The sequence below is a fragment of the Toxorhynchites rutilus genome, chromosome 2 (assembly GCF_029784135.1).
Source record: "Toxorhynchites rutilus septentrionalis strain SRP chromosome 2, ASM2978413v1, whole genome shotgun sequence".
Taxonomy (NCBI): Eukaryota; Metazoa; Arthropoda; class Insecta; order Diptera; family Culicidae; genus Toxorhynchites; species Toxorhynchites rutilus.
Genome location: NC_073745.1, coordinates 322,734,027 through 322,749,243, shown reverse-complemented (window position 1 = coordinate 322,749,243; position 15,217 = coordinate 322,734,027). Strand labels below are relative to the sequence as shown.

The 15,217-nt window shown below is 39.3% G+C and overlaps 1 protein-coding gene across 1 annotated transcript; it reads left to right on the top strand.

Annotated features, from left to right (window-relative positions):
* The first annotated feature begins 11,401 nt into the window (after positions 1-11,401).
* LOC129771616 (E3 ubiquitin-protein ligase MARCHF3) lies at positions 11,402-13,161 on the top strand. Its single transcript, XM_055775425.1, has 6 exons — positions 11,402-11,612; positions 11,802-11,936; positions 12,200-12,263; positions 12,414-12,563; positions 12,632-12,693; positions 12,753-13,161. Exons 1-6 carry the CDS (start codon positions 11,479-11,481, stop codon positions 12,835-12,837), a joined length of 630 nt encoding a protein of 209 aa, XP_055631400.1. The 5' UTR covers positions 11,402-11,478; the 3' UTR covers positions 12,838-13,161.
* The last annotated feature ends 2,056 nt before the right edge of the window (positions 13,162-15,217 follow it).

The window sequence follows — 15,217 nt, the reverse complement described above, 5'->3', positions numbered from 1 at the left end:
GTAACGAGCACAAAACATGGACGTGAAGATGACTCGCAAGCACTTGGTGGTTGTACAGAAAAACCGACAATGGAAAAGAAGAATGAGCCACGAGCTAGCCCAACTCTACGGTCAGCCTAACATCCAGAAAGCCCACAAAATCGGTGTTCGCATCGATCCGTTCGAGATAAGAAGATGAGTCCAGTTAGTGAAGTGGTTGGAACAGGGTTAGAAGAACTCGGAGAGAATTAGTGTAGTCCGGGGTCTGGGAATTGCAACCATGGACCGGGTTCATTGGCGAAACATTGAGAAGATCTAATCTTTTAATGGGATATAGAATCATTATAGATTAATTGAAAACTACGCGATGATGGAGATTATTTCTGGGTAATCTGGGTTAGTCGATATTTAATTATTGCGACACTTTCAATCCTGCGTTCAATTTTTCATACTTGGCCGGAATTAACAAAAATTTCCCCAATTTTTCTTCGAGTGTTTCGCTCCGGTCGAGTATCCACTATTTTAATTCGGATTTGAAAATAATAAAGACACGTGTGTTAACTTCGGGATCACAGAATATTCTGCCTTCGTTTATTGGCGATCTAACGTACAAATCTACACCTAGGCGACGCTGCGGTTTGATGGTTTGAAATTTTGCAATGTGAGTTTATGGAAGGCTTCTAGTTATTTCCATAAATCACAATGTTATAGTCATAAAAGATTGTTTGATTGCGATTAGTTTGTAAGAAATTTAATTCTGCGCAACATGTATTTTCTTACCTCTTTCAGTAGTGAAAATTGTATAAATGTTGACAATGGTTGAATCAAAAAAGAAAATTCCAGAGCAATATCAAAAACAAGTTGAAAAATGCATGTTTCCTACATGTGAGAACAACCTTCGAAATACCGGAAGTAAAATATACGTGATTTGTTTTTGAGTTTTAGGTTACCTAATCATCATTTTCTTAGTTCAAAAACAAAATCCAGATGTCTCACTGATCGTTTACGTTTTGCGTTTGATCGCTAATTCTTTTCAATTTCAAAAAGTCTATTTCATCGATCGTCCGTATAACGAAAGAATTTACCCATTTTAACGAACATTATTATTTCATGGTACACTACAGGAACAAAATCAGTAATCTATTGGCGAAAGGATTTCGTTTACTCATATGCAAAAGCCTGGGTTGTCGCATCACGACTTGGGAAAACGGGTGAATATACTTTTTTGGCCGTCTCAAGAATTCTCCAGAGATTCTAGGATTGGATTACAGTGGACCACAAGCCAGGAAAGCGTTTCAAGTGAAACCTGAACTTTTCCACGCCGGATTTAGCAAAAAAAAAGATGTTTCGCAAAGTTTCGTCCAGAGGGATCGTGTCATTTATTTCTTTATTTTTTGAAGTCGAACTACGTCTTAAGAAAAGGGTGCCAAATCAGAAAACAGGTCACGTTTTTATGAAATAAAGTTAACGTTAATAATTATTTTTGCTGCGAACGGATTTTGGCGAAGATTACGAATGATACGAATGATTGTCACAAGGTCCACTCTGTCTGCACATGATATAGAGCCATTTCGCCATGGTAAATGGTACATGGTTCGCTCTGACTGCATTCTATGGGGGGTTTTCGTTGATCAATCATAAAAATTTCGATCCGTTATTCCTGCTGTATGCGTGATTTTCCAAATCTGATAAATGTGGTATGTAGCTTACATAATGCTTAAGGTGAAGGTGGAAGCTAGCCATTGTAGTAGTATAGGTAAACCCTCGTGTAAAAATGGGGTAATAGTGTTTGTGAGAGAAGAGCAAAGCACACGTAAATAGATCAATTCACTTATCAGACTGTGTGGCGCTTCATTGACACGAGTCTTTGAATACATTTGAAAAAAAAAACAAATAACAATTCAATACTAAAGTAAAATGTATGAACGATATGTTCCGATGAACAATTGCAAATATAAATATATATAGAAGGTGCATTTGCATATGATTCTGATTGTACGCGAGCGTAACATGAGCAAATTTATAACACATGCGAATTGGGGCTCTTTTGGTATTAACAAGTTCTTCCGCATAGTAACTCGATGTTGATAATTCCTTAATATTTTCCTTCGTTGATCGTATTGTTTTCACATATTCACGTTGGAAAGCCTTAACCCTTCTCTTCGTTGGCCGAGGCATTTAGAATGAAAATTTAATATCTTGTGAGTAATCGATTAAAGTTTGGTTGATATTACTTGATGGGAAGTGTGCAAAAACGATCATTTTCTTCACACTGTTTCGCAAAATTATTGATTTTCTGGCGAGGGGTGAGGGAGAGAGATGAAAGAAATGAGCGCCATTGTAGCAGCCATTTGTGGCTAGCTTCCACCTTCACCTTAACCAAATGTAATCAATAAGTCAAAAATTTCAATTTTGCGACTTGGTCCCCTCTGACTTAACACCGACCATTTGTCCTGTCCATTTGTGTGCTTTCCCGAACAGAGCTGTCAATAACGAGCAACTTATTGACGAGCAACGAAGGGGAAATCGTAATTTACATCTTACGATTTCCCCTTACATCTTACGATTTGTCTCCGTGAACAAAAGAAAAGAAGAAGAACGAAGGGGAATATTTGCCTAGAGTAGAAACAGTGGATCTCGCTGAGGCAAACTTTCATTCTTCGTGAGGAAATGGGCAAGCTGGACGGCGAGGGATCGAATGCCTTCCTCAAAGCAATGCGGGTGGAGGATTAATATTATGGATAAAGTAAAGTTTGTCAAGGACCCTTCTGAAGGTTAGAGACGAATGAACTGAAGAAGTTTAAAGTCTCAAGCAAGGAAGGAAGGCAAACTTTCAGTATCGTTCTCTATTCAAAGCAATGAATATCGTTTGTTCTTTCTTGTTTTGCGTCATCACATGTCTTCGTTTCGGATTGAGCTGTGGACGCGACCAAATTACTCACTCGCTGATGTCTCTGGCATTGCAATTATTGCATCAAACTGACGCCATTGCATAAAAGTTCTGAGTTACACAATTGTGTGGGGAATCATCAAGCTAGGCTATCGTCAGCTCACCAAGAAAATAAATGTTCTGGAATTTCGTCAGTAATTTGGATTCGCTTGCCAGTAGCAATGCTTTCTCCACTAAGGATGACAGCTGCGCTTATCTCGAGCATGTATTGTTCTGAGAGGACAAGAATGAATCATCAAACAATTATCGTCAAATGATTCTACAATAAAAAAAAACATTTCAGAGCGACCAAACTGGTAGAATGGTTATTCCAAAATTTTCGTAGCATTATAAAATAATATCCGCAGTTATAAACAAGCGACTTGAATTAAACTACAGCGTAGTTCTACGTCAACAATGCGGTCGTGTCTTGAACACAACCTCCTATAATTTTTTATTTATTTTGTTTTTATTTAATTTACTAGCTGACTCGGCAAACTTCGTCCCGCCCAAAATTTATTTATCGTTATCCCATTAACGTTTTCTTACTAAGCGCATGTTCATGGGTCCAATCGCAGAACTGTTTATTGATTGATCTTCTAATCTACCCTTTAAAATTATCTTTTACTATAAAATTCCTAGTACTTCTACCTAAACTCGTCATTATAATATAAGATTATTTTCAGACACAATTCTCGTTCAACCACTTGCAAATAACATGTTTCTCCGTTACATTGATTAAATGTTTGATACAGGAAATATGGTAGAATAAACACAGTCCTACATCGGACAATTCCTTTCTCGAGTTTTGCTTCAATCAACACATTCGGTGATCCATTTTTATTTAAATAGATTGAAGAGGATATAGGAGTGTGATTTATCGCATTAAAATTCATTTCCACTTTCGAACAAAAATCAATTTCGTTAGCGCAAATATCAAATGGACTAACGACGTTTGTCACTATGTAATTGTAGAATATATGCGAATTGAATTCCCCGAATTTTCCAATTTTCCAATTGTCATGTTTGGTTGAAATATGTGTATTATTTTTACGGGAACCCCTCTCCATTTCACAGGAGGGAGGAAATATCATAGACATATTTCTCGTACCCAAAAACCTTCACGTGCCAATTTTGGTTTCCATTTGCTTGGTTAATTTTTGAGTTATACAGAAATTTGTGTTTACCTACAAAGAGGAGTGTCAATTCACCATAGAAACGTTTTGTGCCCCCTAAAACCTCCACATGTCAAATTTGGCTCGATTTGTTTGATTGGTTCTCGAGTATATAGAAATGTGTGTTTCATTTGTATGGAAGCCCCCCTTAGAGAGGGAGAAGAGTCGATTCACCATAGAAACCTTTTGTGTCCCCTAAAACCTCCACACGCCAAATATGGCTCAATTTGTATGTCAAATTTTGTTTCATTTGCTTGATTAATTCTAATGCAGTAATTCGTGTTTCATTTGTATACCAACAGGTTTTCGAGAAAAACAAATTTTATTTTAAAAATATTTTTTTCAAAAATTTGCTTGATATTTTTTAATGAAAACATAAATAATTTCGTACATTTCATTCTTTAACTACCATTTTGTAGATCTTATAATTTTTAAAGTAAGATTTCCGAAAAAAAAAGTTGTAAAAACTCAAAACTTCAAACAAATTCGCACACAAAATCTATCAGTCCTAAAAAATTTTAATCATAGAATGAAATGTAGGGAATTATTTGTGTTTCAAGTTAATTATTGAAAAAAAATTCATTGAAAAAAAATATAGTTTGAAATCAAAATTCATTTTTCTCGAAAACATGTTTTTTTTAAATTCTGAAAAAGTTACCCATACATCGGAAGATGGGCACTTCTACAGGGAAAAAGTTTTTCGAACATCAACTTTTTCATGTTTTTTTTTTGAAAAATTACTAATAATGTTTAAATTGTAACATTTGTATGTATAAATTATCACGATTTACATGCTCTGCTAACTTTTTTCGATTTAGAAACGTGTCAAGAACATGTCAAATGCGAGAATTTACACACTAAAATGTAACGAGTAAAACATTATTTTTTCAGGGGTCTCAATACCGAAATGCCCTTTATTCCAGAAACTAGAAAAAATAAAAAGTTGACGTCTTCGACGAAAATTCATACTTCAATAAGTTCTAAAACTTTGCCGAATACACTATATTGCTATCTTGACTTTAAACAAAATTAGGATTCGTTGTTTTTTTTTTCAAAGAAAACATAAAAAAGTTGTTGTTAGAAAAAAAATTTCCCTGTGAAGGTGACCATCTTCCGATATATGGACGACTTGTTGGAAGTGGTAAGGACTGTTCATATAATTTTTCGAGAATTTCTCAAAAATACATTTTTGAGAAAAATGAATTTTAATTTTTAAAATATTTTTTTTCAGCGAATTTTTTTTGGAAATTTCAACGATTTTCTACATTTCATCCTTTGACCCGAATTTTGTAGGTATTATAGTTTTTGAGTTATTATTTTTTGTAAAAAAACAAAAAAAAATTAAAAAGGTAGTCTAATTTTTTTAAATATTTCAAGTATGCAAAATTGTTTAAAAGACACATGTGTTTACACCCACAACGTAACTCTGCTATCTGAGATGTTGCTGCCAACTCCTAAGACGAGTTGGCAAGAAATTCGTCAGATGTGTGCTCTATTTTGAAAATAATTTTCAGCACCGTTTTTGCACCCAGTTCTGCGCTGTGATTTGCGCCATAGTTATATACCTGTTTTACACCGCGCTTGAATCTGGTTTGTTTTCTCTGTTGAATTAATTTTCTTCACACACGCGTATACGGTTGGTATGGAGGAGCACTGTTGTTTTTATGATTTACTTAGAACGAGCAGCGACAAACGAGCGCTAGAATTTGATGTGTGTGTAGAAAATGAGGTGCACACCACAAAAGTGAGGAGCGATGTTTAGTATCAGAACTTGACGCTGTGTTCATTCGGCGCTCTCACGTTTATGAATTTGGTACACTTCATACCAAGAAAGCATACGTGTTTGTTATGAACGCGCACTGGAGAAATTTAAATCCAAGCGCAGCACAGCGTATGCTTTTTGAAGACTGCAAAAAACAATACCGGAAGTTGTGGAGGCGATCTGGCGTAGCGGTAACATCGGTACCTCCGTACCGTAATTCTCACTCCCGACATACTTCCAAAAAATGGCAGTGAAAGTGACGAACCAGCCGAAATGTGTTGGAAGTCACTATAATAGAGAAAAAAAATCCGAAAGCTGTACGTGACGGACCGTACACTGTTGTGTTATTAATGACGATGAGAGGCTGGGAACACCGTCACATGATGATTATCGCGTGGACGTAATAACTAGAATCACACAAAGATGGTCCATTGAGGACCATGAGTTTTGATCGTTCGCTCAGTAGCAGACACACAACCAATTTTACTACGAAGACCCTCTGTACATGTGGCAATGACAAGAATCCTCTCAACACACCAGAGTTCCGCCCAACCGAGACCCAAAAAAAACTTTTGGAAGCAAGAATCAGTTTAAGGTGAACTTGGATTCTGCTGTGAAAAAAATTTATGAGGTGTGGTGGGTACGAATGCTTATGGGGCGGGGTTTCTCTAAATCTTTTCCAGTTGGGATGATTTTCCGTATGAATGTGTGGACATCTAATCGCGATCGCCACGTGGATTGCGGGTAATTTTGGCGGGAGCACTTCGTCGCGAGAACACCAAGTATAAAGTGACGCGGGACACAAAAAAAAACAAAACGTTATGTATACACGTTATGTGAACATAAACCATAGTTTAGCGAGTCTGAACTGATCAGTATTATTTCTTTCTGAGTATCGGCACTCAGTTGTAATTTTTCGGTGGTTTAGATTTTGTTTACGCCCGAAAATCACTCGCTCAATCAGAGCATTTACGCCTGGCAAGCACGAATTTTCTTCAAATTATCGAATGCTCGATTGCTCGAAAATTCCAATTCATTTTCATCGATTTTAGTGTTAACGTATGCATTCAAAAAAATGGACTAATTTCGGATGGCGATAGAAGATAATTTATAGGAACAAATTTCCTTTAAATCTTACGTTTATTAATTAAACAACAAAAATGACAAACAAAAGGCTGTTGATTCACAGCAGCAGCACTGTCAAGCAACTTGATGATTTTTTCATATTGTAAGCTCCACCCCACAGCGAAGGAGTTGGACATCCTAAGGCACTTTGTGTCCGCCAGATAAACCCGATCTGGTATTTACAATATCATCTCTTTGCCGCTTCTTGAGCCGGGAGATCGAAGCAACCGGCCAAACGGTGGAGAAGAATCTGGTCAAAATGGACATTTTTATGCGTAAGCGTCAGACGAGACCGGCCGTATCTGGGCAGCAGACAATCACCCAGAAGGAGAAGCTTGAGGTGCTGGTGAAAACTTCTTTCCGTACACATAATGAAAGACGAGACGTACTTGATGCTAGAATTCAATGAATGACACCGGGACCGGGTACTTTACGTTCCCCAGGTAAGCGATGACGTCGAATATATCATTCACATCAATTTCTCGAAGAAGGTCCTTCTCTGACAGACGTGAAGGGAATGTCCAAACCGTCCAAACTCCTTTCAAGTCATATGATGAACGGGGAGATATATAGTACGAAGTGCTTGCCGGAGTTGGGAAGGTGATGTGGTCTTTATGCCGAACCTGGGATCAGCCCATTATGCCAAAAGATCACTGGAGGATGGATCGGCTGGAGATAAACGTTGTCAAGAAGACCACAAATCTTCCCAACATTCCCCAGCTGAATGAAAATAGATAGAAAACTTTTGGGCGAATGGCCAAAATAGAGAGACAGACGACCACCAAAGCCACGAAAAGGTAAAATAACACGCCGATATACATCTTTTCATCGGCCATGGTTCAGGTTCCGGCCAACTTCCGTAAGACCGCCCAGCGCTTCATTTACGATACTTCATCAAACAACTCTGCCTCTTCTTGTCGAGTATACACTAGTTTTTCCGGCTTATTTAAAACGTTGAGCTCTGACCGAGCTAGGGGACCAAAGATGAGCTTTTCGTCTGACTCACGCTGTCCCTGCGGATCAATAGGGGTTGACACTTTCTAAACAAAAAGCCCAATGTCGGTGCGATGAAACCAGCTCAACGTATTAATCTTCGGATGCATTAGAAGCGCTCTTGAACAGTCTGCCAAATACAAGTTTATTTTGAGGTTCATCCATTTAAGAAAATCAACATGATCAAATTGTGATATTGAAATATATTGATATCGCGGGACATTTTCGTTTCTTTTGCGAAATTTTCGGGACGTTTCGCGGGACGGAATCTTACGCGGGACATTTTGCTGAAATGCGGGACGTCTGGTCAGTTTAACCAAGTAAATAGTGTCTCTTCTATTCAAATCGGATATAAAGCACTAGAGCACTTTAACTACGCGTTACGCGTTAAATAGTTAGGGATATTCAGCAAAAAACTCGGGAAAATTAGAACGCGTGGAATGATCTGCATCTTTATTCCGACTTCTATTCGTAAATACTTAGCGGAAACTGAACACTGTGTGACAGTTAAGCGGAAAAGCTGGTCAAAGGTGTGAGAATAGTAGTTAGCCAGGGAGGACCTGTAATATGGTAATATTTCACACGAACTATGTAGCGTGTACCACATATTTCATTTGTGAGCCCCTCGTACAATTGATTTCTTTATAAGCTCAGAGCTTTTCACTCCTCTTTGATGGTGTATGAGATGTCCGGCAGAGCGAGTGCCGGTTTCCCCTTTTTTCATTTTTTAAATTCAACTGAGTGCCGCGGGCTCCGATAGCTGGTGCTAGCTGTCGGCTGCTGCAAAGCTCTCGAGACTGCACTTTCCGCTGACGAGATTTCTCCCAGCGACGGAGAGACAACCTTAAGCGTTTTCTTTTTACTTAAAATCGAATCCCCGGCGCAAGATTCGGCTTGACCGGGACTCGGAGGGTGATAGGTTAATGCCATAGGGGATTCGGGAAACAATTCCGAAAGCGGGTGAAGAATGACTTCGGTACGACTTTTTTCTAAAAAAGAGTCTGATACAAAAACAGAATAGCCCGCTGATCTGAGGATTCTAGCTTTTGCGGAACCACTTCAGTTCGAACCGTGGAAGAAGGCAGAAGTGGAAAACCTTTTTTTTACGAAATTGCTTCTTTTTGAAATTGTTGGAAAGGTAATTCAGTGATATTTCTTTTTGTGTTAGTTGCGCGAAATACAATTTCCCGTGTAGCGATAAATTAGTGAGACAGCGTTAGTTCACCAAAAATTCCCCCTAGAGTGCGAAGAAAATTACAAAAAGGTAAATGTGCGTTTTTCTTTCCCATGTGGCTTTGGGGTTTATAATGGTGGCATTACGTTTCTTTTAAATTACTAAAAGGAGGGAACCGCTTCTGGCCCCGCGAATCGGAACTGAGGATTGGCCAACATATACTCGGCCGACGCAACAATATATTTGCGATTCTCCAACGCATTCCGGAGAGATTGACCAGCTGCTATTTCGGTGGCTAAAGCAGTGCGCCACAGCGACAAACAAAAGCGCGCACTGGAACGTGCGCGTCAACAGCACGACAACGGAAGCAGGTTTGTTACAATACCACCTAACTGAATTATCCAGAGAATAGAGATGAATAGAGCCACAAAACCATATCCACAAAAATAGATTTCCCGCTGACGAGCGGTAGACAGATTATTTGAACGCTCTCTTAACAGGATTCGAATATGCTAGCTAGAGAAATCGGGGATAGAGTAGGTAGTTAAGACACCAGGGCTTAAGCGGATGATCAAATGATTATGGGATCGAATCCCAAAAATCAATGTACATATAGTTAAATAAAAGTTTGTAGAGTATGTAGGTGAAGTATGAAGTAATGAAAATGATTTTGATGTGTGGGGATTAATTATAATAAATTGCTAATATTATATATGGAGATTGATTGTGAAAATGGAATTTATGGATTGAGGAAAATTTAAAGAAATAACATGCGAGTTTGAACTTTAAAACCACAATCTGTTTTCCGTGAGGTGATGAATTTCTGCACAGAGAGAAGAATAAATCTATGTTGAAGCATAAACCACGTAATCCGCCCCTTCCCGCTTAGGTAAAAAAACTCCCCCGAATGCTGCGTTTCGCGAACAACAAGTACAAGAAGTGTGTTGTCATTGGATTTCCTTTTTTTGTGGTTTTGGTCACGAGTCAGGTTGACTCCTTTTCTTTCAGTCCCCGCTTTCACCTCCGAAGCGATTGGGAAGTGTTGTGGGGATTTGATAGTTGGATCCAGTGATGATACTTACAGCCTCTCGCTGTTCTTGAGTGTCGCTGGGGTTCTTTTGTAGCCCGTGATCAAGTGATTGTGAAAGGTTTTCCCTTTGGTGTTGGCTGATTGCTTTCCAGGTACTTGGGCACAGTCGTTTCTCGATCCGGGAATTTGGCAAGAAAGATAAACCCGCCCTAAGGTTGGGTCTCAGAAGTTGGGCAAAATTTAACCGCGGTGGTTGGTCTCCCCTATGGGAGTGGCACATAAACCGGCCACCTACGCACAAAGCCCCGGTCGCGACTGGCTCTCGTTACAACTACTTGACTAGCGTATTGCTGATTTCTGCAAATATTTGATTTTGAACCTAACAAGGTGACTGTACAGAATCTGAAAGCAGAAGGCAATGAATAAAAAGGGAATTTAGATTCATTCAAACGGAATTCAATTAGTTAAACTTTTTTTTTGTTTTTTATACAAATTGAACTTCAAACAGAGAATACTTTATTTTTTTATTATAAAAAATCAACCAATGAATTTTAACCATAACATCTTTTAGTGGCCAAAACACACGCTAGGTTCTAATGAAGTACCAAGGATGTTTACTCATGGACGACAAAACCTACGTGAAAATATGTTTTGGACAGACCAAATGTTCTGTAAGACATCTACTTTAGGAGGTCCTTTGAGTTGAGTCCGTTCCAGCTGCCACAATTTAGATAGGCCTGCCCTACCCTACCGTCCTGGTTACAATGACTCTCTGATCTGGCAAGAAATGTGAACTTGCGAACGAAATACTTAAGTTATTGTTACAAACCCAATACTGAAATTATCGTTTCAAACCCAGTACTTTGAATTCGTAGATGTACTACTAGCAAAAATTCTTAAAAAACGTAATTACGCTCGATACACGCTTTGGCTCTGTGAAGCCATGACAAGTTGTCGTAACCGAGAGGTGCTTCTTGATATAGTGATACCGAAATGGATTTCAATCGAGAAATACCAAAAACTTGAGAATAGCGGGGTAACGGGAAGAAGAAATGAAGAAATTGTGAAATAAAATTATTTATGCTTTTATGATTCCGGGTTCCGAACACTTGCAACAATATTTATTCCTTTTTCCATATCGATGTAACGGATATGTAACTTATCACAGTAACCCATGAAATAATTATAAATAGAGAATTTGTAACCCAACCGGGTTGTTTTTATTCAGACCGACTGTGCGTTAACGTTTTTTTTTTTAGTTTGGTCAATTTATCTTGGAATAAGACAAATCATTGTACATTTTATACTGATATGACTAACACTGAGGAAGACAACTTCCAAAAGGAAGACAGTGGATCAATTAGTATAGGTTCGCCGGGGCGTAGATGCAGCAGTACTGACTCCATTGCCTGTCGTATCTGTCAAAGCGCTACAGAGAAATCCCGGTACGTAATAACGCACGCGTTCGCTCTTAGTGTGGACAACGTTTAAGCTAGATTATATCTAACGCCTCAACTGTTAATGATACAAATTATTTCCGTAAACTTATCTTTATGTTTTCTAGAGCGACTTTACCCGTATTCATTCATTCATTCACAGTATTCATTCCGACTACAATTTTTTTTTCATTCCAGTTTAATCACACCTTGTTTATGCAAAGGAACGCTTCGCTACGTACATCGTGAATGTCTCGAGCACTGGTTGAGCCGGTCCGGACTGACACACTGCGAGCTATGTCTGCATAGGTACCAAACGTACACAGCGCTAAGGTATGAGGTTCATGTAGTTGATAGAATCGAAGTCGTTTCGAAGATTCTTTCTAAATCTTGAGGTTCTTGAATGCGTCCTCTGACCAAAAACTCGCTCCCCGGTTTTCTCTCGCCAAGGGTGTTCTTCTCAGGCTTCCCTTTCATCGTTATACTTAAAACAGACAATTGTTTCACATGTTTCGAGCATCTAAAGGTTATGAATCAACTATAAAGAATACACCAAATTTGATTTTATCCAAACGTGTTCATTTTGTACTCTCCAGGTATAACTGTTTGGAATCACTATGCATATGGTATCGTCATCCGAATAACCGCGGGTTGCTGCTGGTAAGACTACATGTAATAATTTTCTAGCAAGATACAATTAAAACAACCCTCAACTCGGTGGGTTGCTCAAACTCGCTTCGGCTTAGCCACATTTTCTTCCGTGGTTACCTCGAAGTGGGCAGGTCAACCTCTCTTTTTTCTCGTTTACAGTCTGACGCACTGATTTACATCGTACTCTCGTTCATCTGCTTCATCCTGACAATGATCTGCCTTCTGGTGCTGCGCTTCCAGACTCACCACGGTAGCACCCTCCAGGAAACGCTCACATCGACTGCCATCATTTGCTTCCTGTTGCTAGTGGTTGGTATTCAGAGCAGCATATTACTGTCTGGTTGTAGTGGACTTATTTGTTCCCACTTCCATTCCAGCTGATTGTGTATCTGACCAACATCATCGTTCTGGCCAAGGATCACATCATTCCATGGTACAGGTGAGTTTTGCAGATTAGGTTTTTTGGGAACGAAGTAGTGTTTGATCTTCTATTGTCAGATGGTGGAGGTCTTCCAGAAGAGTTCGACTGTCGAATATTTCTTTGGAGGCCCCGACCAGTGTCAGTGCCGAGGCGGTTGTATAAATCAAGATTCCATATGGTCAAATGAAAATCAGTGAAGAAAAGTGCCAAAAATCGATGTACTTCATCTGCCCAGAAGTTGATTAATTGCAAAAATAATATTAACGATAATTTGCAAATGTTTTTGTAATTTATAGTGGGCAACGAACTACTTCTATTTATTTATAATGATACCATTGAGAGATTAATCTTCTTCACACATAATTTTACCATACAATCAGATTTTTTTACGCGGGACCTCGTAAAAAAAACCACATTAATTCGAAAATCCGCGTAAAAACACGGCCCTGTTGCATAATCAGCCTCATAATATTAGTTACAACAGGACCCAGGGTGTATATTAGAGTGCCAATGGAGGTATGAGAATAAGTGACCTTCGAATTATCAAACGGAACGAAAAACTATCTTATACAAAAACAAACCTAAACAAACGTAAAAAATATACACTGAGAAATAAATAGTACTCTGTTTTCATTTGCGGAAAAAAACTTGGAGCCGATCTGTAACATCCATGCCTCTCACGCTAAAGGTCACGAGTTCAATTCTTACTCCCGACATTCTTCCAAAAATGGAAGTAAAAGTGACGAACCAGCCAAATGAGTTGGAAGTCACTATAATACAGATAAAAAAAAATCTTCAATTTACAATATCTAGAATATGCATTTTATATTATTTAGTTTTTAAATAAAATAGAAGCAATGTAGAAATCTAGTTATTCACTCTATAAGGAAGATTGTTCGACTGATGAACGATTTTTGAATCTGAGTAATTTTATATACATATACAGAGGTACCTTGAAGATACCTAACTTCAAGAACAATCTAGACATAACGTAAACGAGTTAATTTTTTTTGCACCCATAACGTCCGGTTGAATCAACGAGGCGCTGTGTGTTGTTGATATTTCAATTCTACTTTGAAAACTGTTTTGATTGTGCAACACTCGTGATTGTGGACTCGATTATTTCCCAAAAATGCGTGGGTTAGAACCTCCGCAGACTGATTTGTCGGCCGATAGTTTGGTCGGCTTCTTAATCAGTACGGAGAGGTATGCATGTGCGCGCATTACGCCGATTCAGTTGGGTCGGTTTTTGCACCAGAAGGCTGTCGTCGGTAGATTGTATCATATGCGGCCTTGAAGTCAACGGAGATGTGGTGCGTAGGGACCTGATACTCGCGGCACTTGTGGAGGTTCTGCCGCAGTGTAAAAATCTGGTCCGTCGTCGAGCAACCGAGCATGAATCCGGCCTGATAACTTCCCACAAATTTTCTTACTATTGGCGATAGACGACGGAAGAGAATCTGAGACAGAATTTTGTAGGCACCATTTAGGATTGTGATGGCACGATAGTTCCCACAATCCAGCTTGCCACATTTTTTATAGATGGGGCAGATTACCCCGTCCTTCCACTCTTCCGGAAGCTGTTCTATGGTCCAGATCCTGACTATCAACCGGTGCATACACTCTACAAGTTTTTTGAAGGACTCCACTACGAGGCTATCCTTACCAGCTGGTTTGTGGTTCTTTAGCTGATGAATGGCCTCCTTAACTTCACCCATCGTCGGGGGAGGTACGCCGTTGTTGTTCACTGCACCGGTGTAGTCCTCTTCAACGTTGTCTTGGTCTCCTGTCTGCGCGCCGTTCAGGTGTTCATCGTAGCGGTGCCTCCTCCTTTCGATCATCTCGCGTTCGTTCGTCAAGATGCCTCCTTCCTTGTTCCTGCACGCTTCGGCCCCCGGCACAAAGCCTTTGTGCGAGGCGTTTAGTTTCTTGAAGAACTTCCGCGATTTTCGAGAACGATAAAGCAACTCCATCTCCTCACACTCTTTCTCTTCCAGGCGGCGCTTTTTTCCCGAAAGAGATGTATTTGCTTGCCTTCGCTTCAGTCTGTATCGTTCCACGTTTTGTCGAGTCGCTCGTTGCAGCATGGCTGCGCGTGCTGCATCCTTCTCGTTCAGGAGCGCTCGGCACTCGTCGTCAAATCATTCGTTCCATTGTCCTCGTTGTTCATACCCGATGACGGTCTCTGCTGTGCTGCTAGTTCTTCGGGGGAATCAACTTTTTTAAGAAAGTTCCGTTTGAAAATCCGAGATGACCATTTTCATTGGCACTCTACTTTATATACAGTAAGTAATATCTAATTCGACATCTAGCTATTTGGATAGTCTAATGCGACACTAAGTGGTGCCTTGGTATGTCGATTCAGATTTTTAATTGAAATGATTGATAACGGAGTATGGAAACAAAGACTGAAATTTCACAGCAAACTCCGCAACCAGAAGGTTGGCATCGAATCTTAAGGCTTAATACGAGTCATTCAAGTGAATGGTTTCTTTTTTTTGACTAAGCGGAACAAGTCTTGGAAAAGTTGATAAAGCGCGAT

Excerpts from the sequence above, each read along its gene's own strand:
- LOC129771616 (XM_055775425.1), top strand. The coding sequence starts at position 11,479 with ATGACTAACACTGAGGAAGACAACTTCCAAAAGGAAGACAGTGGATCA. Across the intron at positions 11,937-12,199 it reads CAAACGTACACAGCGCTAAG|GTATAACTGTTTGGAATCAC; the intron begins GTATGAGGTTCA and ends TGTACTCTCCAG. Across the intron at positions 12,264-12,413 it reads ATAACCGCGGGTTGCTGCTG|TCTGACGCACTGATTTACAT; the intron begins GTAAGACTACAT and ends TCTCGTTTACAG.